This window comes from Notechis scutatus, chromosome 4 (genome assembly GCF_049901735.1).
Source record: "Notechis scutatus isolate UNSWTSFEM ecotype Mainland chromosome 4, rNotScu1.2, whole genome shotgun sequence".
Taxonomy (NCBI): Eukaryota; Metazoa; Chordata; class Lepidosauria; order Squamata; family Elapidae; genus Notechis; species Notechis scutatus.
Genome location: NC_142012.1, coordinates 85,521,369 through 85,547,065, shown reverse-complemented (window position 1 = coordinate 85,547,065; position 25,697 = coordinate 85,521,369). Strand labels below are relative to the sequence as shown.

The 25,697-nt window shown below is 41.5% G+C and overlaps 1 protein-coding gene across 1 annotated transcript in view; it reads right to left on the bottom strand.

Moving 5' to 3' along the window:
* The window catches only part of PKD2L1 (polycystin 2 like 1, transient receptor potential cation channel), a 34,342-nt gene extending 20,383 nt beyond the window's left edge, over nt 1–13,959 (bottom strand). The window contains exons 1-2 of the mRNA XM_026672775.2: nt 13,427–13,959; nt 7,413–7,526 (exon numbers count right to left, since the gene is read on the bottom strand). Of these exons, the coding sequence (XP_026528560.1) occupies nt 7,413–7,526; nt 13,427–13,730 (418 nt within the window). The 5' untranslated portion in view covers nt 13,731–13,959. The remainder of the gene's footprint in view (nt 1–7,412; nt 7,527–13,426) is intronic.
* Between the last annotated feature and the right edge of the window lie 11,738 nt (nt 13,960–25,697).

Here is a 25,697-nt window from a genome sequence, read left to right as displayed (position 1 = left end):
TTCACTGTTGGGATAGTATTGGACAGGTGATGAGCAGTGCCTGGTTTTCTTCAGACATAACATTTAGAATTGAGGCCAAATAGTTCAGTCTTGGTTTCATCAGATCAGAGAATCTTATTCCTCACAGCCTGAGGAGTCCTTTGATTATTTTACAAACTCCAAATGGTTTTTCATGTGTTTTGCACTGTAAAGAGGTTTCCATCTAGCCACTCTGCCATAAAGTCCAAATCGGGAGAGGGCTGCAGTGATGGTTGTCCTTTTGGAACTCTGTCCCATTTCCACGCAGGATCTCTGAAATTTAGAATGACCATCAGGTTCTTGGTCACCTCCCTTACTTAAGGCAACCTTTCCCCCAATTGCTCAGTTTAACAGGGTGACCAGCTCATGGAAGAGTCCTTGTGCCAAATTTCTTCAATTTGAGAATTATGGAGGCAACTGTGCTGTCAGGAACCTTCAGTGCAGCAAAAAAAATTATTGTATCCTTCCCCAGATCTGTGCCTTGCAATAATCTTGTCTCTGAGCTCTGCAGGCAGTTATTTCGACCACATGGCTTTTACTCTGCTACAGTATGCATTGTCAGCCATCAACCCTTCCATAGAGAGGTGTATGCCTTTCCAAATCATGTCCAATCAATTTAATTTATCACAGGTTGACTCCAATCAAGAGGTAGAGACATGTCAGCAATGATCAAGAGAAATGGGTGGCACTGGAGCTAAATTTCAAGTGCTGTAGCAAAGAGTCTAAATACTTATGTGATATTTCAGTTTTTTCTTTTTAATACATTTACAGACATTTCTAAAATTATGTTTTCACTTTATCATTATGAGTGTAGATTAATGAGGGAAAAAATATTTTCAACTGTAGAATCAGGTTGCAGCATAACAAAATTGACAAAAATGAAGGGGGTCTGAATACTTTCTGAATTCACTATAAATGTTAAAAAGATCTATGTTTACATACCAATATCTAGGCCACCTAACCATTGAAGCACAGCATCGTTTATATTTTTAAAAAATCAGAAACTTGACTGCTATATGTCCTCAGCTTACAGCTGGTCACAATATGATCTACAGTTTGATGTGGGATCTTGCAATCACACTGGGGAAGGATACTATGCCCCATTTATATAAAGAGTTCTGGCAGACGCTGTGTGAGATGTGAATCCTATCCAGGATTGTCCATTGCTGATTAGCTAGTTCAAAACCTTGCATCTTTTTTGTGAGGTCATTTATATGTCTCCCTATGTCTGGGTGTTTAACAACTAATTTGGCTTTCCAGTGGGAATCAATATTATCCAAAGTGGTTGGGCAGATGTTATACAAAATGCCAGTGGTGGCTTCCTGGATTTGAGTTTTCCTGCTGATAAATGAGGAAGGTCGGCATGCATCGGTAGGGGTGAAGCCATAAATCTATCCAACTGACAGCCCTGCCTTTTAATAACCTATATGTTACATCTCTCCTTTCTTTTTTAGTAGGTAGATCAGTGAGCAGGCAATTATGCTGCCTAATGGCTGAACCTATTTTTCTCATTCAAATCTATATGTAGCCAGAGGTGGTATTCAGCAGGTTCTGACCAGTTCTGGAGAACCGGTAGTGGAAATTTCGAGTAGTTCAGAGAACCAGCAAATACCACCTCTGACTGGAGAATTTACAGTATCTTTCCCCTGCCACGCCCACCAAGCCACACCCATAGAACCGGTAGTAAAAAATATTTGAATCCCACCACTGTATGTAGCGTTATATAAAATTTCAGATTTGAAGATCAAAAGGTACTTTGGAGTACGCAGGACTCAGAAATAACCCTCTTAATTGCAACTCCTTAAAGCAGATGGAATTTTCATGAGATTCATGAGTTGGCAACCATGAGAAAAAGTGCAGCAGCACTATAGTGCTAAACACAGATGCTTATTCACCCACAAATTCTCTGAAGCACCTTTTGCCTTTGAATCTAAAATGCTGCACAGCTTACAGCTTATCTTTCTATTTGTTGCAAAAATCAGGACCTGAAAATTGAAGAAATCAGGTATTTTTTTTACAGACTATAAGTACCCACAAATTTAAACTAAAAGGAAACAAACCGGTGAGGCAAACCAATCAATATTCATTTCTCTTGGCCCAGCTGTACAAAGTTGATAGAGAAGAAAAATATAGTCAATGATGCACACACTATTTATAAATCCGTAATATTTTTCATCTGGCTGTGCAACTGCATATAACTGAAAATGGATTTGGGGGAAGCTGCTGATAATAGCAATGGAACTGTGAACATAACACAGCCAAGGCATAAGGTTCACTTTGGTTGCCTAAGCAGTAGGAATGCACACACTGTGTACCCCATCAGTCATAGTAAGGGCAATGAGAGGGATATGTTTGTTTCAGTGATATCAGGATTGATGGTTGTGACATCACATTTGCCAGGTGACTCTTGATAGGGTGAAGAAATGTCATTTAGAAATAAATGGTGCAGTAAAACAAAAGAGATAACAATGACTCTTTCAATAAGTCAATGGCCCATACAAATCTGACTTCTGGGATAAATGTCTCATCCATTCAATGAAAGGGCCATCTTTTGCTTACTCCCCAGGTGTGATCAGTTGTGATTGGGATCAAACTCATCACATTGAGGCATATATACCAAGAGAATCCAGCATTGACTAAGCTAAAATCAATAGCTAAGTTATCAGAAAAACCTGATGAGCCTCTTACTCAAACAAATGTTCAAAGCTCCTGATTTGCAATGAAGAGAACATCACTTCTATATGAGAAGAATGATTTGAGCTTTCCGCTGTTGCTCATATCCGAGCTCCAGTGTTCTAGGCATGAAATACAGCCTTCTGTGCAGAGAGATCACAGGTGCTCAGTTGAGATAATGATGAATTTACCAAACACAAATAGCTATTGTGTCACCACACAACAAAAATTGGTAAAGAGCTGCATTAAATCTCTCCAGAAAGTACAATAGGAATAACTCTCTATGTTATCTCTCTTTACACTCTTCCTGTTCTGATATTTATAAGGCAACCTTCAGAGTACTGTGAAAAGTTTAGCCTAGGAAGCATGAAATAGAAGTTTGAGGTTCCTAGACATGCAAATGGGTCTTTCTTTTCATTACACAAGCCATCTGTTGATGAGGCAAAGGGGCACAACTAGATCTAGGCCAATTAGAGCCAAAAAAAAAACCCACCACTCTCTCATCTCAAAAAGGTCTTGCCATCTGCCACGCCATGTTTGTTGTTCCTGCGAAGGGCTGATTACTTATATACACAAAGTTTGGAACACCATGCGGGTCCATGCTTCACTTGGGGGCATATTTTATCAGCCATGAGAAAATCCTTAGCCCTATTAAGTATCTCATGAAGAGAAAGAAAAGCTGATTGGAACAGTACAACTGCATTCTCCAGCTGCTTCTAGATTCATGAGGCCATTGAGGTAACACCATAAATAACTGAAGTTGGCAGGGTAGCCAAATAGGTTAAAATATGCCAGGAAGGGAGACAATCAGTGTGTCTCCTCCTGGCGGTATAGAAGAAAAGAATACAACAAAGTGTGCAACAGGGAGTAGCAGAAAAGGAAACCAGCCTAATCCAGCCAAAGAGAGAGCTCTAGGTATTATGGGAAGTGACAAGAAGGAAACAGAGAGAGCCCTGGGTTACTGATATTGAAAAAAAATGACTCGTGAAAATCACACTAGGTTGAAAAGCAACAAAAAGAAGACTGAGAAGCATAACATCCTTTAGAGAGCAAGGAATTTGGAAAGGGAGAAGGACCAGGAGAAGAGTCAAAAGAATGATTAAAGAGCAACTAAGTGAATGCACAGGATAGTTAGCCTTCTAAATGTTGAAAGGAGAAGAATGGAAGGAGAGGTGTATAAACTAAAGGATACAAGCCAATGCCACAAACCATGGGAATTGTGTCAGAAAGGCATAGAATGCATTAAGGATTATGACAAATGCTCCAAACAGGGGAAAAAAAAACCTTTTGTTTTGCCAGAAACTAAAACAAAGACAAAGAGATTCTAGTTTTAATCTAAGAAAAAAGGGTGAATTGATAATGGATGGTGATGAGAAGGCAGAGTGTCAACTTTTATTTACATCTGTCTTCTTTTGAAAGGTGAACTAAACCCCTTGTGCCTCCCCTTGTTTCACTAGTGCAAGAGTGGGCAACTATGGCCCCTATAACCTGTGGATTTCAACTCCCAGAATTCCTGAGCAGGCATAACAAAAATTAAAAATAAATGCTTAGTTTGTTTAAAAGAATTCAAGTCTCAATGCATTATAACATTAAGTGCTGAAAAAGAAAGAAGAGGTGATTGCAGAATCACTAGCTTTTATAGCTGATAACCCCTGGAAGGCTTTTGGAGAATTCCCAAAAGACTGGGGAAGAAGAAATGTCCTGATCATCAAAAAGGAGAAGGAGGAGGACCTAGGAAAAACTATAAACATGTCAGTTGGCAAAGCAGATGCACAGCATATTTGGGAGCATATTTGGAGAAGAATGAAACAAGCAGCAAAAGCCAGCAAATAAGGTCTTATTAACCTTATCTCCTCCTTCAATAGAGCTATTGGAGTTTAGTAGATTGGGAAAAGCTGGGGAGATACTGTGCCTGGGCCTCCTCAAAGTTTTTGACAGAGTACCTCAGAATATTTATTTATTTATTTATTTATTTATTTATTTATTTAGGAGATTTATATTGCTGCCTATTCGCACATGGTGGCTTAAGGTGGCTTACAGAATATAAAACCCCATATAAAACCAATAAAAGAAGTGTCATATAATAAATTAATATACTAAAATCAAACCCCACCCACTGCCCCGGCGACAGCATCTTACATGAGCCATTTAATGGGTTCCAACCCGGTCTGCATTCCGCTCTGCAGGCCTGCTGGCAGAACCAGGTCTTGAGTGCCTTCTGGAAGAAAGAGTGGGGGCCATTCTAATATCTGGGGGAATGATGTTCCGGAGAGAGGGAGCCATCACAGAGAAGCAGAGGTGAGATTCAGCAGGTTCTGACCAGTTCTGGAGAATCGGTAGTGGCAATTTTGAGTAGTTTGGAGAACTGGCAAATCCCACCTCTGACTGGAGATTTTACAGTATCCTTCCCTTGCCACGCCCACCAAGCCACACCTACAGAAACAGTAGTAAAAAAAAATTGAATCCCACCACTGCAGAGAAGGCCCTTCTTTGGGTCCAACCAGGTGTGTGTCTCCCTAGGGGATGGGACCCACAACATTCCTTGCCTCTCTGCTCTGGTGGGTCGGGTAAATGTGACTGGCAAGAGATGGTCCCTTAGATCAGTGATCCCCAACCTTTTTGACGCCGCGGCCCGGTACCAGCATCAGCTGGGCGCCGCGGCCCGGTACCGGCATCAGCTGGGCGCCGCCATCTTTTTGATGAAAAAGTGCTTCCGGTGACCTCACGAAGCACGCGTTTCATCAAAAAGATGGCGGCTCGCGCTCGGTGAGCTTTTCCGGAGTGAAATGGCTTTCTACCCGGAAAAGCTCACCGAGCGCTAGCGCCGCCATCTTTTTGATGAAAACGTGCTTCCGGTGAGCTTTCTACCCGGAAAAGCTCACCGGAAGCACTTTTTCATGAAAAAAAGATGGCGGCGCCGAGCAAGCCGCGGCCCGGTAGGAGTTGTTCCGCGGACCGGTACCGGTCCGTGGACCGGTGGTTGGGGACCCCTGCCTTAGATAATCTGGTCCCAAGCCTTGAAGGGCTTTGAAGGTGACAACCAGCACCTTGAATTGCACCCAGAAGCAAATGCAGCTCCTCCTGCAGGAGAGGTGATACAAGTGCACACTGAGGTCCGCACAAAACTATGCAGGCCACTGCATTTTGCACCAACTGAAGCTTCCAGAAGCTGTTCAAGGGCAGCTTCATGTAGAGCACGTTGCAATGTTCAAGACGGGAAGTGACTAGGGCACGAGTGACCGTGAATGACCTGGATTGTTGGTTCAGGAAATATCCTCATCAGTAATATGGTAAAATATGGGCTAGTGGATACAACTATTAGATGGCTTTATAAATAACTGAACTGAACTCAGCAAGTACTCATGAATGATTCCACATCCAATTGAACTATTTAAATGGCGTGCCCCAGAACTCTGTATTTTTATTAATGACCTGGATGAAGGATTTTACAGGATATCAGACTTTTAGATGACACAAGACATGGGGAAGTGGCTAACAGTTTGGAAGAGAAAGAGATTTCAGAAAAAAAATAAATGAGTGTGAACAGCAGACCAAATGCTGGGAAAAGAAATATAGATCCCTGCAACTGGGGAGAAAAAAACTGAAAGGTGCAAGAATAGAATGAAGAAATGGAATAGCAGAAGTACATGTGACTAAGATCTGGGTGATCTTGGCAATCCGTCAAATGTGAGCCAATAGTATGTTGCAGCTGCTAAAAGGGCAAATTTTATATTAGGATGTATTGATGACAGCATAGAGTCTAGAACACAAGAAGCATTTTCCCATTCTCTTCTGCTTTGATAAGATCCCCCTTGGAACAGTGTCAAGTACTGAAAAATGTAACAGACAAATTGGAGCAAATTCAAAACAGGGTGAAGAGACTGGAAAGTGTGCCCAATGATAAATAATTAAAGGAACTCAGTATATCTCTCAGTGTATTTCTATACAAGAGAGAACCGAGGATAGATATGATAACAATATTCAGATATATAAAGGTTTGTCAGATCAAGAAGCGGGGTGGGTGCGTATTCTGTCTTCTTGGATAAAAGGACAACAAGCAAAAGGATGAAATTTCAGGGAAGTCAATCCAGGTTAGATATTAGAACAAAGCTGTGATACAAGTTGAGTAGTTAATATTTCAAAATGATCGAGTGTTGAATTATTATGTATTATTGTTTAATGTACGTTTAATGTTCTATTATACATCATAAAACATTACTTTGCTGTCTACCTACAATTTAATAGTAATAAAGTTCCACATAATTAAAAGCTTCTGCGCAAACGGTAAGCCAAGAAAAATATGAGTTTCTCTTTACCATCCCTCTGGTTGTTGTCTTTAATGTGTTACACATTTAATGTCCTACACAATCAGGGAAATTACAGGTTGTGTTCAGGTTATTTACAAATCTGATAGATTCATTTGACAACATGCTAAGTTTGGTAAGTTTTAACTTTATTTCCATGTAGTTTTCTTGGCACCTTCAAAGAAGTGGTTTATCATTGACTTCTTTGGGGGATGTAAAGTGCTGAGAAAAAAATAAAAATTTGCAATTTCCATTAGCTTTTGACAGTGAGCAGTAAAATATCATTTTTTTAAAAAAATGATCCCATGTGAGCTCAGAAAGAGATAAAAGGAAAGGATTTTAAAAAGGATAATCAGGAGAATAATAGAAAGTAGGAAAAACTGGTATCAAGAGTTGAGTAGCAACCAGACTACTCACACAAACAGATGTCCACTAAGAATACAATATAGACCAGAAGTTCACGCAGTGTAGTCTTTACATAAAGCTCTCGGTTCTCACTGGTATTTTCAGTCAAGGTTGTGCCCCAAAGCCCTGTAAAAAAATAAGGAAAAAATGAACAATATGTGGATTTATTCCAACCTCAGTTGCTCCATCATATCAATATGTTCCTGATGAAATTAGTGTATTTGCCTCACAGAAAATGGAGCTGTGGATGACAGATTTGAATCCTATGGCTTAGCTTGTAGGAATGTTAGAATTCTAAGCATGATTTGATGTTTCATACTTCATAATATTTTAAAGGAGTACATCAACTTTTAAGACCCATGTAAAAAAAAATCAGCTGTATGGTATTTTAAAAAGTGTACTATGGATTTTGCGTTGTAATTCTTCAAAGCAAAATTGTGCTCATAATGTATATGTTTTTAAAAAAATATGTACAAAAATAGATAATTAGTAAAAGTAATGTTAAAAATAGTATTTGAATTATTCTCTCTTCCCAAAGGCACATATATTAGGGAAAATGAAAATGAAAAATGCAAATTATAATTACAAATATTTAATTATTTCATTTTCAAACTGATGCAAAGTATGAGATGGATTACTGTGAGAACAGGAAAAATCAGCAATTGAGAGATACTGAAATGGTTATGTAGTTAATAATTTTCCTTTTGGTCACTTCAAAAATCAGGAATTGGGTGACAATTCCTGGAATTGCCATCAAGACTTTCAGGAACTGGCCATGTCTCTAGAACTTAACAATTTTCCTCTGAATGCTATGGATTTTACACTTTCAAAAGTAAATAATTTTCAGCCCATTTGATAGATATTTTAAAACCATTGCCCTTATTTGCTCAAGATATATTCTAATTTCTTCCAATTTCCACACTTTAACTGCTATTTCCTTATTTATTCTTTTACAGTGAGCATTACTAACTTTAAGAAAAACTTGGGAGATTGCCTGGAAAAAGGGTGTAAAACTGGGAAACACATGCCATCTGATTTCAACACCTGATTGTAAACATAGGATTTAAATAATTTAAATATTCAGATACAATGCCACCTCACCGTTTTCCAGGAATTGCTGCTACAATGGATACATTAGGAATTGGCTCTGGCTGTTTTCTGCAGTTATGGATGCAGGTGTAAAAATGGGTAAGTGGGCAGGTGCAAAAGTATGTAAATGTAACAGAACCTCACAAGGACATTTAGGAGGCAATTGGAAACATAAATATTTTAAAAAACCCAGCCTTGCTTTAATTGTTTGATCCTTTAGCTTCAGCTTAGATCCAAATCAATTTCTCTCTTCCATTTTACTGATTAGCATGAATTTTCTTGGAGTTCAAGAAAAGCTGGTTCCTTTGAAATATTGTTCATTTCACTTTTCTTTCATTGCTCACTGCTAATGAACACCATTAAGGCTTAATAGCTTGCCTCTCTAATGGCTTGATGTTATTGCTCTTCTCATCTAAACCTTCATCCAATGTTGGTGTGAATTCCTACTTGAAAGTGGAGTAAATGTTCTCACATCAATATCCAAAGGGGTTTCTATTCCTTTTAGGCTTAAGGACACTCAGAACCACAGCTCTGTGATAGATGTTCCTCCACACCCTCGATCGAAAGCTCTTGAGATGGAAGAACACAGGCAATCTGTGCCAGGAACAGCTAAAAGCTCTTTAGGGTTCCTGCTCCTGGTTCAAAAAGTTACTCTTTTTAAAAAGTACTAGCAACTGATTCCAAACTCGACTTTTAATGGAAAATGTACGGTTGATTATAAAAAGTAGCAATTTGATCATTCTTGATTTTTCCCACTTTGGTTTTATGCTTCTCTCTGTCTACACACTTTTTGATCTGTATGAACACAGAATATAAGGGATGGAACGAGTCGAAGTTCCCAAATTATCAGGGTTGAGAAACTATATAGGGTTTGCAGTCTCAAAATTCAGATTTAATCGAGTGTGTGTGAGAGAGGGAGGGAGGGAAGGAGAGAGAGAGAGAGAGAGAGAGACAGAGACAGAGACAGAGACAGAGACAGAGACAGAGAGACATTCAATGAAGTCAAGATGGTGGTTGCCCCTTCCACAGATGATCAAGCTCTCTGACTGCTACAAGCATCGCCCCTAATTTCAACATTTAGATAAGAGAAAATAAGTTCAACGCAAGCTTCTGTCCTACTGCTATTGTAATGATATATGTGAAGGACTTTGGGGGACAGGAGGGAGACGTACATACTGAGTGTATCTAGGTCTATCACTTAGTATGTATATCACTAAGTGTTGTATCTTATGATTCTTGATGAATGTATTTTATTTTTCTTTATGTACACTGAAAGCTTATGCACCAAAGACAAATTCCTTGTGTGTCCAATCATACTTGGCCAATAAAGAATTCTATTCTATTCTAAAGTTAGAATAGATTTCAGCCCACCGAAAGAGGAAGAGTATGAGAAACCTTTCCAAAGGGACCCTCCCTAATTTTCTACATAAAAAAAGGAAAGGAGAAATATTTTCAGACTTGTTATTTATTTTTTTATTTTTATTTTTATTATCTTGTCAATTGCTTACAAGATAATAGGTATAAGTAAAAACATAGTTATGAATACATGGATACATATAAGAAAAAATAAAAAAATATAAAAGAAACAATAGGACAGGGATGGTAAGCATGTTGGTGCGCTTATGTATGTCCCCTACAACAGGGGTCCCCAACCGCCGGTCCGCGGACCGGTACCGGGCCGCGGAACAACCCTTACCGGGCCGCTGGTTGCTGGGCGCCGCCATCTTTTTTTTGGTAAAAAGCGCTTCCGGTAGAAAGCTCACCGGAGCGCTGTTTCGTCATAAAAGATGGCGGCGCCAGCGCTCGTGAGCTTTTCCGGTAGAAAGCCATTTCTACCCGAAAAAGCTCACCAGAAGCTGGCGCCGCCATCTTTTATGACGAAACAGCGCTCCGTGACGCCACCGAAGCGCCTTTTCGTCATAAAAAGATGGCGGCGCCCAGTTGACGCCGGTACCGGGCCGCGGCGCCCAGCTGATGTCGGAACCGGGCCGCGGCGTCGAAAAGGTTGGGGATCCCTGCCCTACAAGACTTACAAGAGTTTGTTAAATAACCTTACAATAAAGACAGAGCTAGTACTCCTTGCTGTGCTTCTTGTCTGGACTCCCTTGTGCAAGCCTAATGGTTATAGACTCACATTCATAAAATATTTCTGCCTGCCAGCATGGCCACTTCCAAAAAAGACAGTCATTCTACAAAATTCTGGTTTTCTCTACTTTTTTTTTCTTGTGGAGATAGTAACCATAGTTACAGAGGATAAGATTCACAACTGATTTTTACATGAACCAGGAAGTTCTACATATCTATATGTGACCAAAACTCACAAGCTTAGCACTATGAAATTGGCCTTGAGTTTCTGAAAGAACGTCATCATAGAAACTAATCAACCATCAAATTCCAGACCGCATAGATGTCCAGTTGGCCCTGAGCCATCCAGCATGAAAAAATCAGTTTGGTCTAGTGATTAAGGAACCAGACTAGAAACCGAGTATCCATGGGTTCTAGTCCCATCCTAGTCATGAAAACCAGTTGGGTGACCTTGGGCCAGTTCCTCTCTCTCTCAGCCCAGCTCACTCATAGGGTTGTTGTTGTGAGAAAAATAGGAAGAAGAGGGAATATAAGATATGTTCGCCACCTTGTGTTGCTTATTAAAAATGGTGGGATATAAATAAAATAATAAAAAATACATCAGACAAAATCCTGGTTTTACAAATTTTATTCATTAAATTTATATCCTGTCCCTCAGGCAACTCATACGGTGAAAAAGATGTGATTTATTTGAAAGGCTCCCTGTCTTTAAGTGGAAGAGATGTAATTCCCAAGGAAGCTATATTAGAATCAGAAGAAGTAGGAGAGGAGAATAGATAGGGTCTTCAAAATACCTGAAAAGTCACACAGAAAAAGATCTCCCTTATTCTAGAGTGCAGAACATGGAGAAAAGGGTTCACATTACAGGAAGACATACAAACCCATAACAACCAGAACAATGTTGAATTATAGCAAAGTGGTGGGCTTCAGAAATCTTTCTAATTCTGCTCAATTGTAAACTCATTGGATGATTTGGAATTTAGACTCTCTGTTCAGAAAGAATAGAAAACTATTCTTTATGTCTATAAACAACAGGTCTTTTCACCTTCTTTCCATCAATTGCTGAAAACTGGTCTCCTAAGTCATCTTTGAAGAAGTGGAGTCAGACCTTTTCAGTTCTGAGTTCTTTTCATGAGAATTAAGAAATTAACTATCCTAGACTCGCAAATGATCACCATAGCAATTCTTGTGTAACAAAATGTTTTTGCACTCACAATACTGCCAATCAGTCATTGCATTTATTTGGTAATCATTTGGTAATATTTAATAGCACTTAGTTCTGTGACACGGGATAATTCACAGCTAACCATGTTTATTCTTTACAGAATATATTCTTCGCTGAAGATATCTTCATTGGTTGCTGCAGAGTTTGGTTTTGGCTAAACACTTTTATTAAGTACTTTGGAGGAACAGAGGGGAAAGGAATATTTATCAAATTTGCAGAGTAGACAAAATTGGTCAGTGTACTAAGAATAGTTAATGCAGTATCTCCAAAACTAGAAACATTAAAACTAATCTAGAGAGTTTAGCATAAAGGGATGAAAATAGCACAATGAAATATAACTGAAAATTGTAAAATCCTTCACTTAGGAAAAGCAAAGCATTGTGCAATGGTTTGCCATAATATTTGTGAAAATGTTATTGGTTACCATAAAAAAATAGTAAGGCATTTTTTAAAATATAAACAACCAGGATATACATTTTTTAACTAAATGCAAATATATTGATATACTTAAGCTACAAAAATCAATTTTTGGTCACACCAATCTAGTATAATTTCCAAATAGTTCCATTCTCTTCTGTCTTGGTGAGATTCTACTCTGACTACAGGCTGTTCAAGAGGAATTCTGAGGAAGTGGAATGGGCTTTGAGAAAGAGAATGGGAACATCTCCAGCCTAAGTTACCTTCCTCAGATGACTCATCCGCCCAGATGGAGATAAATGTGCCTGGGAGGATATTTTGAGATAGTCTACCAACCACAAAGCATCTTGAGCGCTCTTTGCTGGCAGTGAATGCAACAATGAGCGAAAATAGTGGTACCCTCAAGAGCTTTAGAGATTTCGGTGTTTTTATTTCAACCCGATCAAGGATGTCAGCAGTATACAATGGAATATACAAATAAGGCAAGAAGTATAGTTCTTTGAAAAGAAAGCAGGCCAGAGAAAAATCATATCTTTAAACAGAAGCAAAGACGCAAATCAGATAATTCATTCATAGAAACAATTATCTTGGCTCCAAATATGTCAGTTCTAGAAAAGGATTAAAATTCTCCATGGATTTCATAAAAATAAATCCAGTCAATCTGACTTCCTTCTCATGTTTTGAAAGTCACATCTGAACATTCGCTTCCTTGAGTTATGACATTATTTTACAAAGATAGCTTCATTAATTAAGCTAAATGTCAAGCATGCTGGATAAAATTTGCTCCATTTTTTCTTTTATGCACAATATTCACATTTAACAACTAAGCTAATTTGCAGCAAGGCATGATGCTAATTAGCATTAGCCACATGCTCCTATCCACCTTTTGAAGCTCAGGCAAACAATGTTGCCCCCAACTAATTTCAAGGTAATGGTCTCACCTTTAGGCAACCTTTCCAGCTATAAAAAGGGGACAGTAACTTCTGTAACCTAGGCTCAGTTCAATAGTTTAAATTTTCCTGCCTGTCATTGTGATTATTTTTAAATTTGTACATCACACATAGAGAGATAGCAAAGCCACATTTACTGTACAATATTCCTTCAGTAGTCCCTGCACAAAAGTTGTATCCTTTCCCCTGCCTCTTGGTGGAGCTATCACAGATGGCTATCTTCTCTGCATTTAATCCCACCCACCCACCGCCCCAGTTACCTCGGATGCCTTTGAAGACATAGTAGCAGCATCCTGGAAAGGGGGTTTCCTTCTTCCTAGCTTCCTCTGTGGTCTTTCTATCCTGCGGGTAGGATAGAGAGCCAGTCAATTTTTCAATATTCTCATAGGGATTTTCCAAAATGGATTTTGGGTTGTAGATCGCTCTGATTTTCAGGGAGGAGGAGGAAGGGGATCCGTTGTAAACTGGGTTGTCCCATGCTTTCTTCCCTAGAGTTTCCAGTTCATGTTCTTCTTGTGCCTGGAAATGGCTCTCAGCTCTGTTGCTTAGGTGAGAAATGCTCATGATGCTGAATCAAGCAATGGTTTCTTGTAGAAGACCCCAAGGTATCAAGCAGTCAGAAGCATTCATCTGCTTGGCACTTTGCTCTGAGACCTCTTTTATATTCAGCCACTGGGTGACAAATAGAGAGTGGAGGCCATTGTTGGGAGCAGCTATTAACTTCTATTCTTCGGTGAAGCCAGCTACACCCAGGGGTGGATCTCTTTCTCTCTGTAGATAACAATCATGAAAACCTGCATGGAGAGAAAATCTGGCTGTTAAAACATTGGTTCTTGTGGCTGAATTCTCAGGGAAATTAGAAGCAGGATGTTCATTGGACACTTTGGGCTGAAACAATGCTGAGTGACACCTGGCACATCCCCAAACATTACAGGCGCTCAGTTTTAAATAGAGCTGCACCAAGAGAGCATTTGGGATCCATAAATCAAACTTTACACTTGCTTCTTGCAACTAGACTTGGCTGGGCTCTTAAGAATCTCTAGATCTAAAATAGCCATTTTTCTCTATGAACTGGCAGCATATGTAAATTCAAGTAATTTTCTAGTCAGGGTTTTATTATCACAGTCATGGTGATTATTCAAAAGACAACATACAAGCCAATATCAAAGGAAAATGATTGATTGGGGGGGGGGATTTTGTGCTTGGAGCTATGAAAAGGGTATAGTTGAATTGATCAACCTGTCTCTCCATCTATCTGAAGATCCTGTATGATGTTTAAAAAGGCTGAAAGAAGAAAAAGAAGGATGAGGAGATGCTGCTTCTCTGGATGACCCAGAATTCTAGACTTGGAAGGCCATCCAGTCCAATCCCTGTTCCAAGCAAAAATCTAAATTAAATTCAGTTATCCTAGAAAGACAGTTCTTTAGCCTTTGTTTTACCTCATCTTGTGAAGAGGAGGCTCATCAAAGCTAAATGATCCCACAGTCAAACTGCTTTTGCTGTTATGCAATTCCTCCTAATATTAAAACCAGAATCTGCCTTTGTGTAACTGAAACCCATTTTTTTTAAAGTATTTCTTAAACTTCTCTCAGGACCCCTTTTAAAAATTTGGGACGACTCCAAAAGTGCTTTTGTTTATATGGGTTATATTTATTTATATTTACTTATTAAAAATTAAAATTGATGCATTGCTACTGCTATCACTTTTCAAGTTTGTTTGATGGGATTTTAATATTGTATTGTTTTTCAACATAAGCTGACAAATAATTTTTATTTTGAGGAGTCCTCAGAGGGGATCTTGGTGGTCCCTTTGTCATTCAATGTATCAAACAGGAAAAGATTTGTTTTGGGTGGGGAAGGAGAAAGGCAATATGACAATATAAAATTTGCTCAGGAAAAAATGAACCAGTCTCGTTTTCTAAGTTTAATCTGTTATTTGTATAATTTTTCATGGACTTCTAAAATGAAATATTTTCCTGTGTGAAGACATGCTACTAATTTATTCTAGTGTATTTCCAGATCCCTACCATTTTATGTATGATCAGAAAATATTTTATTATTTCCCCCTCCCTCCCAATTTTCACAATTATAAAAAGGAAAAAGAAAGAAAAAGCTTCAGAGTGAAATTGGGAAAATTCTGGACTTATTTTTTTTTTTCATTTTTCAAGTTAGTTCTGTCTGCAACTAGTGGTGTCATTTTCCCTCCACTCGTGATATATTTGGTCTTTATTTCATATTGTAGAACAAAATAAAGCACATTCTGTTAGAGAAGAAGAACGTGTGCTGGGTCCGTAAGAAAGACCTAGGATATTCCCTGTGTCTTCATAGCAAACACCAGAGTAAAACTGTTATCTGCGACTGATGGATGAAATTCATGGATATGAGTAGATTTGCTGAACTGGATGGAAGTTTAGAAAGTTGGTCTGAAAACATATCAGGATTGGTTCATAGATGTTACATTCCTAAAAACCTGTTTTTAACAATGGGAACTGAGAAATCCAATCAAAACCAAAAGGACTGGTATGATTCCAACATGATATTACTTTGGGAATGTGGAGAAGGAAGCAAATCAAATGCCAATCCCTCTCCCTGCCAAGAATGAAGAAGAATTCATCTTCCACATCCATCCAGGGAGAACATTTCCAGTTTAATATCCTTCAGTAAGTTTCAGTGCCAAGACAAGTGACAGGAAGGAAAAGCAATTCTGCATGTAATGCTTATGTGCATATTTTCTTCTTTTTTTTTCTTTTTCTTTGAATGTAAACCACTAGCCTTTTACTGAAGACAGGTTGGATTACGGATGTCCATCTGAGAGGATTTTTTGGAGTCCCGAGATGCTAATTATGCCTCTGGCTGACTAAGAGTACAGTAATTGTTACCTGTTGAGGTTGGGAGCCGAGAAGGATTGTGGGTGACACTTCATGTTATTGTGGTGAAGGCTCATATCCTGGTTTTATATCCTGGTTGGATTTGGAAGTCAACTTTGATACCTTTGACTACTTTCAATGGCATTACAATCTTTAATGGTGAAGTGGGTTTGATATCTATTTTATCAACTACACCTGCTGTTTATATATATATATACATACATACATACATACATACACATACACATACACATACACATTTATATGTTTTCTCAAGTTTTCGTGGGTACTTACATGTATGGCATTCAGCTTTTCCCACGTCATTGTAGTTGTGCTTTTAAAGTTGTAGCAACGTTTCGGCAGAATCTTATCTGCTATCATCAGGCTTCTGTATTGTGTTCGTCTGTGAGTCAGACTTACTCAAACGAACACTATACAGAAGCCTGATGATGGCAGATGAGATTCTGCTGAAACGTTGCTACAACTTTAAAAGCACAACTATAATGACGTGGGAAAATACCCGAACAAAGCTGAATACCATACATATAAATACCCGTGAAAACTTAAGGAAAATACACACACACACACACACACACACACACACACACACACAGCCATTCTTATCTTTTATCGGTAGTTAAGATTAGGCGCAGTTCAGCAAACAGGCAAATCCCGCCACTGACTGGCCCCACCCTCACTCATTTTTTGCCTTGCTTTTGGGTCATTTTCAGGCTGTTTTTCAGGCCATTTTTGGGGCTGAAAAGGCCTGAAAACAGCATGAAAACAGCCCCAAAATCGCCTGGTTTGGGGGCCATTTTCAGGCCCCCTTTTCAGGCCATTTCTGACCATTTTTGGGCCAAAATGTCCTAAAAATGTCCCCAAAACAGGCCAAAAAACAGGCCAAAAAATGGGCGGGGCAGGGCCAGCCAGTGGTGGGATTAGCCCCAACCAGCTGAATCTTACCTCTTCTTTTGAGGTGAGTGGCTGGGAGGTGGGGCTGAGTGTGATGAGTGACGTCACCCACCCAATCACATGACCAACAGGCCATGCCTACCCAGCCAGAGAACCAGTTGTTAAAAATTTGCAGCCCACCACTGATCTAACCCTTTTGGTACCCAGGATATGACCAGGGGAGGGCTGCTGGGAGTTCGCAGGGGTTCAGGAGAGTCCCTAGCTAAGATTCTGTGCTGTTTAGAGAACCCCCAAATCCACTCCTGGCTGGCCCTGCCCACCTGGCCCCATCCCTCCCAGGAGTCCCCATGCAGCTCGTTTCGGATGCAGGAAAGTGCAGGGTGTGCACAGAGGCTCAGGGAGGGTGAAAAATGGGCCTCCCAGAAGCTTGGGAAGACCAGAAATGGGTCCATTTCTGGCTTCCAGAGAGCTTCCAGAGCCTGGGAGACCGTTTTTGCCCTCCTGGAGGCTCGAGGAAAGCCTCCAGGGCCTGGGGAGGGCAAAAATCTCCCCCCACCATGGTGCAGGAGGCTGATTAGGCCATGCCCACCATGGCCACGCCCACCCAGCAACCGGGCAGAGAAACCTTTGCTAAAATATTGGATATGACTTATTACAAGATGGCCCTAACACTGTTCTCGGTCTCTTAAGGTACATGACTAAAGTTTAAATGCACACCATATATTCCATATTTTGAAATGCAGGCTATGCAGGGAGGGGGGAAGAGATCCTAAAATCTCAAAAAAGGGGTAATCTGATTGCCTCCATGTGCTCATTAGAAAGTTAATAATTTCTGCTCTTTTCTTTCAATTTGTGATGACCCAGGGCACAAAGGCAACACAGTTAAATAAGCAAGAAATGTCCCTTTAATATCTCCAACTTTGCCCCCAATGTCCAGGTCACCTTCGGCTGGAGAAAAAACTCTCACAAGAACAGTCTTTAAGTGGAGGAAATTCAGTCTGAAAACATACAAACTGTAAATAAAAATCCACACAAACCCCGCTGCTATAATTAACTTGACAGGACAGGACAGGAGAAAGAATTCCAGACTTGAAAGGCCAGCAAAACACACAGAGTTGGGAAGATGCCAGGAACCCAGATAAGCTTTGACAATACCAGATAATTCACAATTTGCTCCCAACAACTTTGCTGTGCACAGCTTCCCTTTTTAAACACTGTGTTCCCAGCTGCAGCTAATGAAGGGAATCAGGGCCCTTTCCTCCCCTGTAAGCCACACAACTCACATTGCTCCCTTCTTTGTTCCTCCCTTCTCCGTTCCTCCCTAACCCTAGGATGAAGAGGGGATGGGCCTGGGTTTTCCTCTGAATTCCCTCTCCCTTGCTCTACCTCTTCCCTGCTCTGCCCAGCCAGCCTTTGTCCTTCCCCAGTTTCTTCCACAGCCAACAGAGCCACACTCCCACTCCCTGTCAGCTGCTCAGCCTCCCCCTCCGAATCAGATTCTGACAGGGGCATGACACAATTATACTAAAGGAATATTATCTTTTAATGTTGCAGATGAAGGAAATGGAAAACCTAGATGTATAAATAAATTTGCACAATCTAATATACTTTAGCATAGCAATTAATGGATTACATTTGCTCCAAATGCTTGCTTGTTTCATTTGGGATAATTAACTTCTAAGTGGCTTGTTTACAAATTCTGATGCCTCAGATTTTGACTTGAGCTCTTGAATGAAGGTGGTTAGAAGTCTAATCAATTAAGCTAATCATAACCTTCAAATTGCTAACATATGTAAGTCTATATAAGTACTAGCCAGGTTCATAACTCAATCTTCTTTCCTGGGATGAAATTCAGCATCTTCAGAAACTTTAGTTTTACAAACTTCTGCAAATTTCTTCAAAGAGTTCCCTGTGAATATGAAAAATATCAGGGCTTATTTTGGGGGGAACTGTGTTCTATTTGCTCAATAGAAATACAAAATAGAATTTTGCCCAGGAGGTGGCAGCAAAGTATTTTGCTTTGTTAATGCTAATTTTTGCCTTTGAGAGAAAACAGATGCTGCTAAATTCAGCTATGTTCCAACCAACATGTTAGCAATAACTGAACTGTGCAGATTTGTCAAACTCACTAGGTGGCAATGAAGAATATTTGGAGCTATGGTTCTGCCATGGCTCCAAGTATTAATAGACGTCACCATCACCTCCCCTGCGACGGAACCAGGTTGTGACTCCCATTCTACAATGTGAAAATATATTTAATTCCAGTTTTCTACGAATCAAATTTATATGATTCAAATTTATAGAATTTTGCCACCTCCCATTCTACACTCTGAAGAATTGCAGAGCAGCCTATAGGCAATGTGGTTGGGTGCCATGATAATCTATAATAATTTGACATGTAACAGAATAGACACCAAATGCCTGATATACTAGATTTCTATGACCTGGGATTTCTCAAATGTAACATCTGTGAACCAGTCTTGCGGATGTCTCAAATCAGGGTGGTGACAGAAGCATGGAAGCTTCTGGTTTTCTGAACTGGTGTCTGATAGTAACAATGAGGTGGATAAGAGTTAACAAATTAATTCTTCCTCAAGGCAAGACAGAAGTGCTGTAGGGGAACAGGATAGAATTCAGTCTCCTTTGGGTGCAATAGTTCTCTCCCTGAAAATTCAGGATGAAGTTATGGGATGGGAGCTTTCTGGATCCAGTTTTCCACTTGGATCTCATGTGGTAACTGACTAGGAACTGCTTTGGCCAACTGGCCAACTGTGTGCAGAGTGAATCCATCTTTGAAGGGTCTTTGGGACTTTGAGTGGGCCCAAAATTCAGCAGCACTAATGGATATAGCAATTGTCATAATGAGATCTGACCTCTTTTTGAAAAATTTATATTGTTCCAACATGTCAGGGTTTGTCTGATTGAAAACTAATGTAGTCACTAATGTAGTCTGTTCCTGTAATTATCTGCTAATTATCTATCAATAGCTAATTAAATTATCTATTATTTTGTAGCTTCTTAGCTATTTTATTATACCCTTTCATCATAATTTATACAAGAGAACTTTGTGGCAAATTGTGCAATTGGTATTGGATGTGGACAGAAAGATACTTGCAAAACACAGTGATGAAAGAACTTGGCAATACAATGTATGCACTGTTCCTTCCTTTGCTCAAGTCAAAGGAAGCATGACAGATCCAAAATAGCTACTGAACAAGCCAAGGGGGAGGCTTGTGAGATCATCTGGGATGAAGGCACATTGCCAGAATCAACAACACCAACTATTGTGCAGCTATGTTTGCACAGTATCACCTGGTTGTTTCCAGGTCTCTCAGAGCACTGGATGTTAGAACTAAGTCCCAAGATTTCCAAGACTGGGGTGGCGAGGAGGCAAGGAAGACAGATTGTGTTCCAAAAGTGGTAATGTGGGTCACTTAGGAATATTTGAAAAATGGTATCTTAGACCCGTGATGATAGCAAACCTATGGCATGCATGTCAGAAGTGGCAGCAGAGCCATCTCTCTGGGCACAGGGAGCTGTTGCCCTTTGCTCTTTTGGGTTCCAGCCTGCGCATGCACGGCAGCCACCTGGTTTTCAGGTTTCTGGCACACATGCACATGTGAAGACCAGCTGGGCAGTGTGCATGCAGTGCTGGAACCCAGAAGAGCAACGTGTGAGGGCTCCGCATTCCCAAAGACACAGAGAGGGGATCCTGGCGGTCACTTCCTAGGGGAGCAGAGGTATCAGCCAGGATGGGTGGTCTGGGCTTCCCTCCCTCCCTGCCTGAGTGGGCTTCTTGCACTGCCCCAGCCCTCCAGTCCGTAGCACAGACACACATCCATGGGCCAGAGTGACTGGCCAGTTCAGGTGCCACAGAAGAGCAGCAGCAGCAAGGGGCAGGAGCGACTGGCTGGCCCCTGCAGCTGCTCCCCGGCGAGTGAGCCGGGCCCTCAGAAGCATCTCCCTGCATGAGAAGCTGTGCTCTCCTCTATCCCTCCTGGGACAGTTCGCTTCCCTGATGGCAATTCGTCCTCCTCCTCCTCCAGCATCCCAGCCGGAAGCGGCAGCGCGAGGAGGCGGCAACAGTTCTCATGCTGCCACTTCTGGCCAGGATGCTGGAGGAGGAAAAGCCACTGTCAGGGAGACGAGGGAGGGCCTGGCTCACCAGCGTGGGAGCGGCTGTGAGGGCCAGTCAGTCACTCCTGCCCGTCACCCTGTGGCTGCCACACTTCTGGGGCAGCGGGGCTGCACAGGAACTGAGGCCGCATGGGAAGTACATCTATCCAGCGCCAGGTTTCTACGCTGGGGTAAGAGGCGCACTGGCTCCTTTGGCAGAAGTGGCAGGGGGGAACCTTCCAAGGCCAGCTGTGGAATTGGAATTGGCTGGGTGCAGGAACCAACGCTGTCTGTGGCCCTGGTGTGCTGCTCATTTATGAGGGCCAGCATTACTGTTTGGAGGCTGAATGGAGCCTTCAACTGAGCGAGGAAGCACCGTGGGGCCAGGCCCTACACACCTGCGTCCAGCCCACCAGAGTTTGCTATGCCAAGGCAGGAATGAGACCCTGTCCGGCAGAGCCCGCTGCAGCTTGGGTGGGGAGGACAACAATGAGGAGTCTGGGTGGGCAGGCAGGAAGCAAACACTTTTCATGACGAGAATGAAAGTTTCTGGTGGGTTTTTCGGCAGCCGTCAAGATGGTGCCACTATCTATTGAGAGGAGTTGTGGGAGAACAGCGGGAGGGCGGTGGCGGCGCTGCTGAAATGAAAGGCAGAAGCTGGCAAGCCATCCTCTTCCAAGCATGGGAAACATAGCCGATTCCTGTGCCGGCGGTGGAAAGGAGGAAGAAGAGGCAGCGCTGTTGGCTGCAGCCATAGAAACCAAGGCGGCGGATTCGCCGTCCTGACCTTCTCCATCAGGCGCTTCTGCTGCCTGGGAGTTCATTGGCAGCAGAAGCACCTTATCCTTTTTATGTGCCTGTTTTGGGAAGAACGTCTGCCTGGTGCTGGGGTAGGAGACATGCCGGCCGGGAAGCAGTCACGCTCCCTTGGCAGAAGTGGCAGGAAGGCAGGCTGCGCTGGCTTGTTCTCAGTAGAGACTTGGTATGTGTGTGTGTGCTTCATTGACACTTCCAGTTTCCGGCACACATATGTGCACTGGCCAGCTGGTCTTTGTGCATGCATGCACGCCAGAAACCGGAAGACCATGCATGCCGGAAACAGGCTGCTCTTCCGGTTTCTGGCACACAGGCTTCTGTGTGCTCCATTTCGGCACTTGGTGCTGTAAAGGTTTTGCCAACATTGTCTTAGACTTCGTTATTATACAAAGTTCAGTTGGTGAGGAGTATGTGGAAAGGTGAATCTCCTCTCCTGTTCCACATGATGAGCTATCTCTCTGATACTGTTTGCTTCAGATAAGGAAATGTGCGATAAGGATATTATCTACATCAAAAAGTTCAGTTCTTACAAATAAATCACAGGTTCATTTGCCAATACATGATCATTATCTCATTTCCCAATACATTCAACCTTTACAAATAAAATACATTCATTTTAAGAATTAAAGTAAGATGTCTAGATTATAGGCAAGGCTTGCAGTTGATGGAGAAGGACTCCTGTTATACTGTTACTTGCCATGTTTTATCTCCTCTACAATTAAGTTTCAGTTTTCATCCCTGTTTTTCTTGGACACAAGGACTAAATGCTTAACAGAGATAAGCATCTCTCTCTCTCTCTCTCATTGGTGGTGGTGTGGTTTGGTACTTTATTATCTTATTTTTCAGAGTTTCCCAAATATCTTCAGCCATTTTTCTAGAATTTTGATCCATGGAATCCTTCCTAATCTCTCTCCTAAGTTGTTTAAGTCAGCTTTCTTAAAATCTAAAACACTGGTTTAACTTTGTTAAGTTACTGTGGCTGCACTATGATCAATTATAATACTGTATGACATGGTCACATTCCTCCAAAGGTCCTATAACTTCTATTCTCCCAACCATTCAATCCATATTAATAAGAATTAATTCCAGTATAGCTGATCCTCCTTTTTCCTTTTTCAGGAAAAAACTATCCTGCAATCTGCAACTCTTACACTGCAAAAACATATGGACTACACAACTCGATCAGGGCAAAGTAATAGACGCAATCTACATAGACTTCTGTAAAGCTTTTGATTCAGTGGTACACGACAAACTACTCCTAAAACTAAAATCTTATGGTATCTCTGGACACCTGCATAACTGGATAGAAGCATTTCTGTTAAACAGACAACAAATGGTCAAAATTGAAAGCGTCCTATCAAATTCTGTACCTGTCAACAGTGTACAGTACAACACTACCCCAAGGCAGTGTTCTAGGACCAACTCTTTTCATACTCTACATAAATGACCTCTGTGACCATATTAAGAGCAACTGTGTCCTCTTCGCTGACGATGTAAGGTCCCGGTGCGCAGCCTGTTCCTGCATTCCAAGCGCCCAGGCTGAGCTGCAGCTGTCCCTCTCGCCAGCGCCGTCTCCAATAACAGTGGCAGCAGCGGTGGGAACCGTGGAAGTTACGGAGGCGGCTCCTCCACCCGAGAAGCAGCTAAAACGCTTCCACGGTTCCCGCCGCTGCTATCGGAGACGGCGCTGGGGAGAGAGGGACAGCTGCAGCTCGGCCTGGGCGCTTGTAATGCTGCACACTGGGACTTTTGCAAACTTGCAGAGCCCAAGTCTGCAGCACCAAGGGTAGCAGCAGCAGAGACGCTCGCTCGGCTCTTCTCACGTCCACCCAGCCGCTCGGGATTAAACCAAAACGCAGCACGCAGCACTCCCAGGTACCTCAAAATGTTTTTTTTTTCCTGTTGTTACGGGGACGAGGGAAAAGCAGGAGCGACTCAGACGCTGTTGTTGGAGACGGCGCTGGCAAGAGAGGCGCCAGCACCGGTGGGAACCGTGGAAGTTACGGAGGCCTGAGAAGCGGCTGAAACGCTGCCGGACATCCACGCCAGCGCCACCCGCCTGTTGACCCGGATAAGGGAGGGGTAAGGGAGCCCTCCGTGCTCCACCATGGTGTTAGGAGCGGCTGATGGTGAGGCATAGCTGCCCGCGGGGCACTCCTAATGGCAAGTTCCCCCGTGCCTCCCCAATTTTGCATGTTTTAAACTAGGCCTAAATTTGGGGGAGGAGCTTAATTTCATTTTATGCCTAGAAAACATGCTGGGTCTTCCTATTGGTGGGGTTGTATTGTTGGAGAAACACGGTAGAGCAAACAAAACATTTGCTAGACCAATACTTGAATACAGCTCATCAGTCTGGAACCCACATTACGTATCTGATATTAACACAGTTGAGAAAGTCCAGAAATATTTCACAAGAGTTCTTCACTCTACTCGTTGTAGAATACCTTATGCCACCAGACTTGAAATTCTAGACCTAGAAAACCTAGAACTACGCCGCCTTCGGTCCAATCTAAGTATAATATATAAAATCATACATTTCAATGTCCTACCTGTCAAACAATAGATACAAACTCAAGGTTAATCGCACCAAACTTGATTGCAGGAAATACGACTTCAGCAACAGAGTGATCTATGTCTGGAATACTCTACCTGACTGTGGTTTCTTCCCCAAACCCCCAAAACTTTAACCTTAAGACTGTCTACTATTGAACTCACCCCTTTCCTAAGAGGTCTGTAGGGGGCGTGCATAAGCGCACCAACGTGCCTACCATCCCTATCCTCTTGTTTCTTTTTTCTTATATGTATCCATTTATTCATAACTATGTTTTTACTTATACCTATTATCTTGTAAGCAATTGACAAACCAAATAAATACATAAATACAAATATTACAGCTGTGTTTCCTGCACACCTCAGTTAACTGATTAGCAAAAAGTTCATCTATTTTCTCTGCTTGGTTTGGTCTTTAGTACATACCTGCAGCTGTCAGGTTCCAAGTAATACAACCATTATAAAACTCTGAGGGATTTCAATTCCTCAAAGAACAAGTTTATTAATATACACCATCTGGGCACTAACTAGTGGAAAGCCAATACTAAATTCCCAGGCTTTCCATGTCACTATAACTAAGATTTTCTCAATTTTCCAAAACAATAAGTCACATTGTCCAACAGGGATGCGAGCTGGTTGCTTGGAGACTTCGCTTCTCCCTCCTCTGGTCAGCTGCCTTTGGAACGCGTCTGATTCATCAGCCAGCTATGTTATTTTGGCTGGCGACTCCATCCACCTGAGCTCTCCCCTTTTCAGCTTCCAAGTGTGTCAAGCTGAATTCATCTGAATAACCCAATCCACAATCTAACCAACTTCAGGCTTGACAGGCTGCCCCCCGACTGGAGGAATATCTCTGTAAGAGACAAAACACAATGGTAGTCATCAATGCCATTAGCCTCCTCTCCCTTTGGCTTCTGAGGGTACTTGTCTTGGAACTGCTTTACTAATCTGTCTGCATTTACTTTCCAACTTTTCACCCATGTGGTCTCAGAGAGTGGGTACCCCTTCCAATATATCAAATGTTCCAACTGATCCCTATGCACCCTTGAATCCAGGATTCTTTTTATTTCATAAAAATTTCATGTCAAAGTGCATAAAAGTGCATAAAAAAGAAACTACACAAATTAGACCTACACTGTGTGCCAGGATGAAAGAACATCAGGTAAGACTCACTCATAAACACTTACTGGTAGGTAAAGACCAGGACTTCTGGAAAAATGTGCTCTGGACAAATAAGGTAAAGACAGAATTACTTGTCACAGTATCAGAA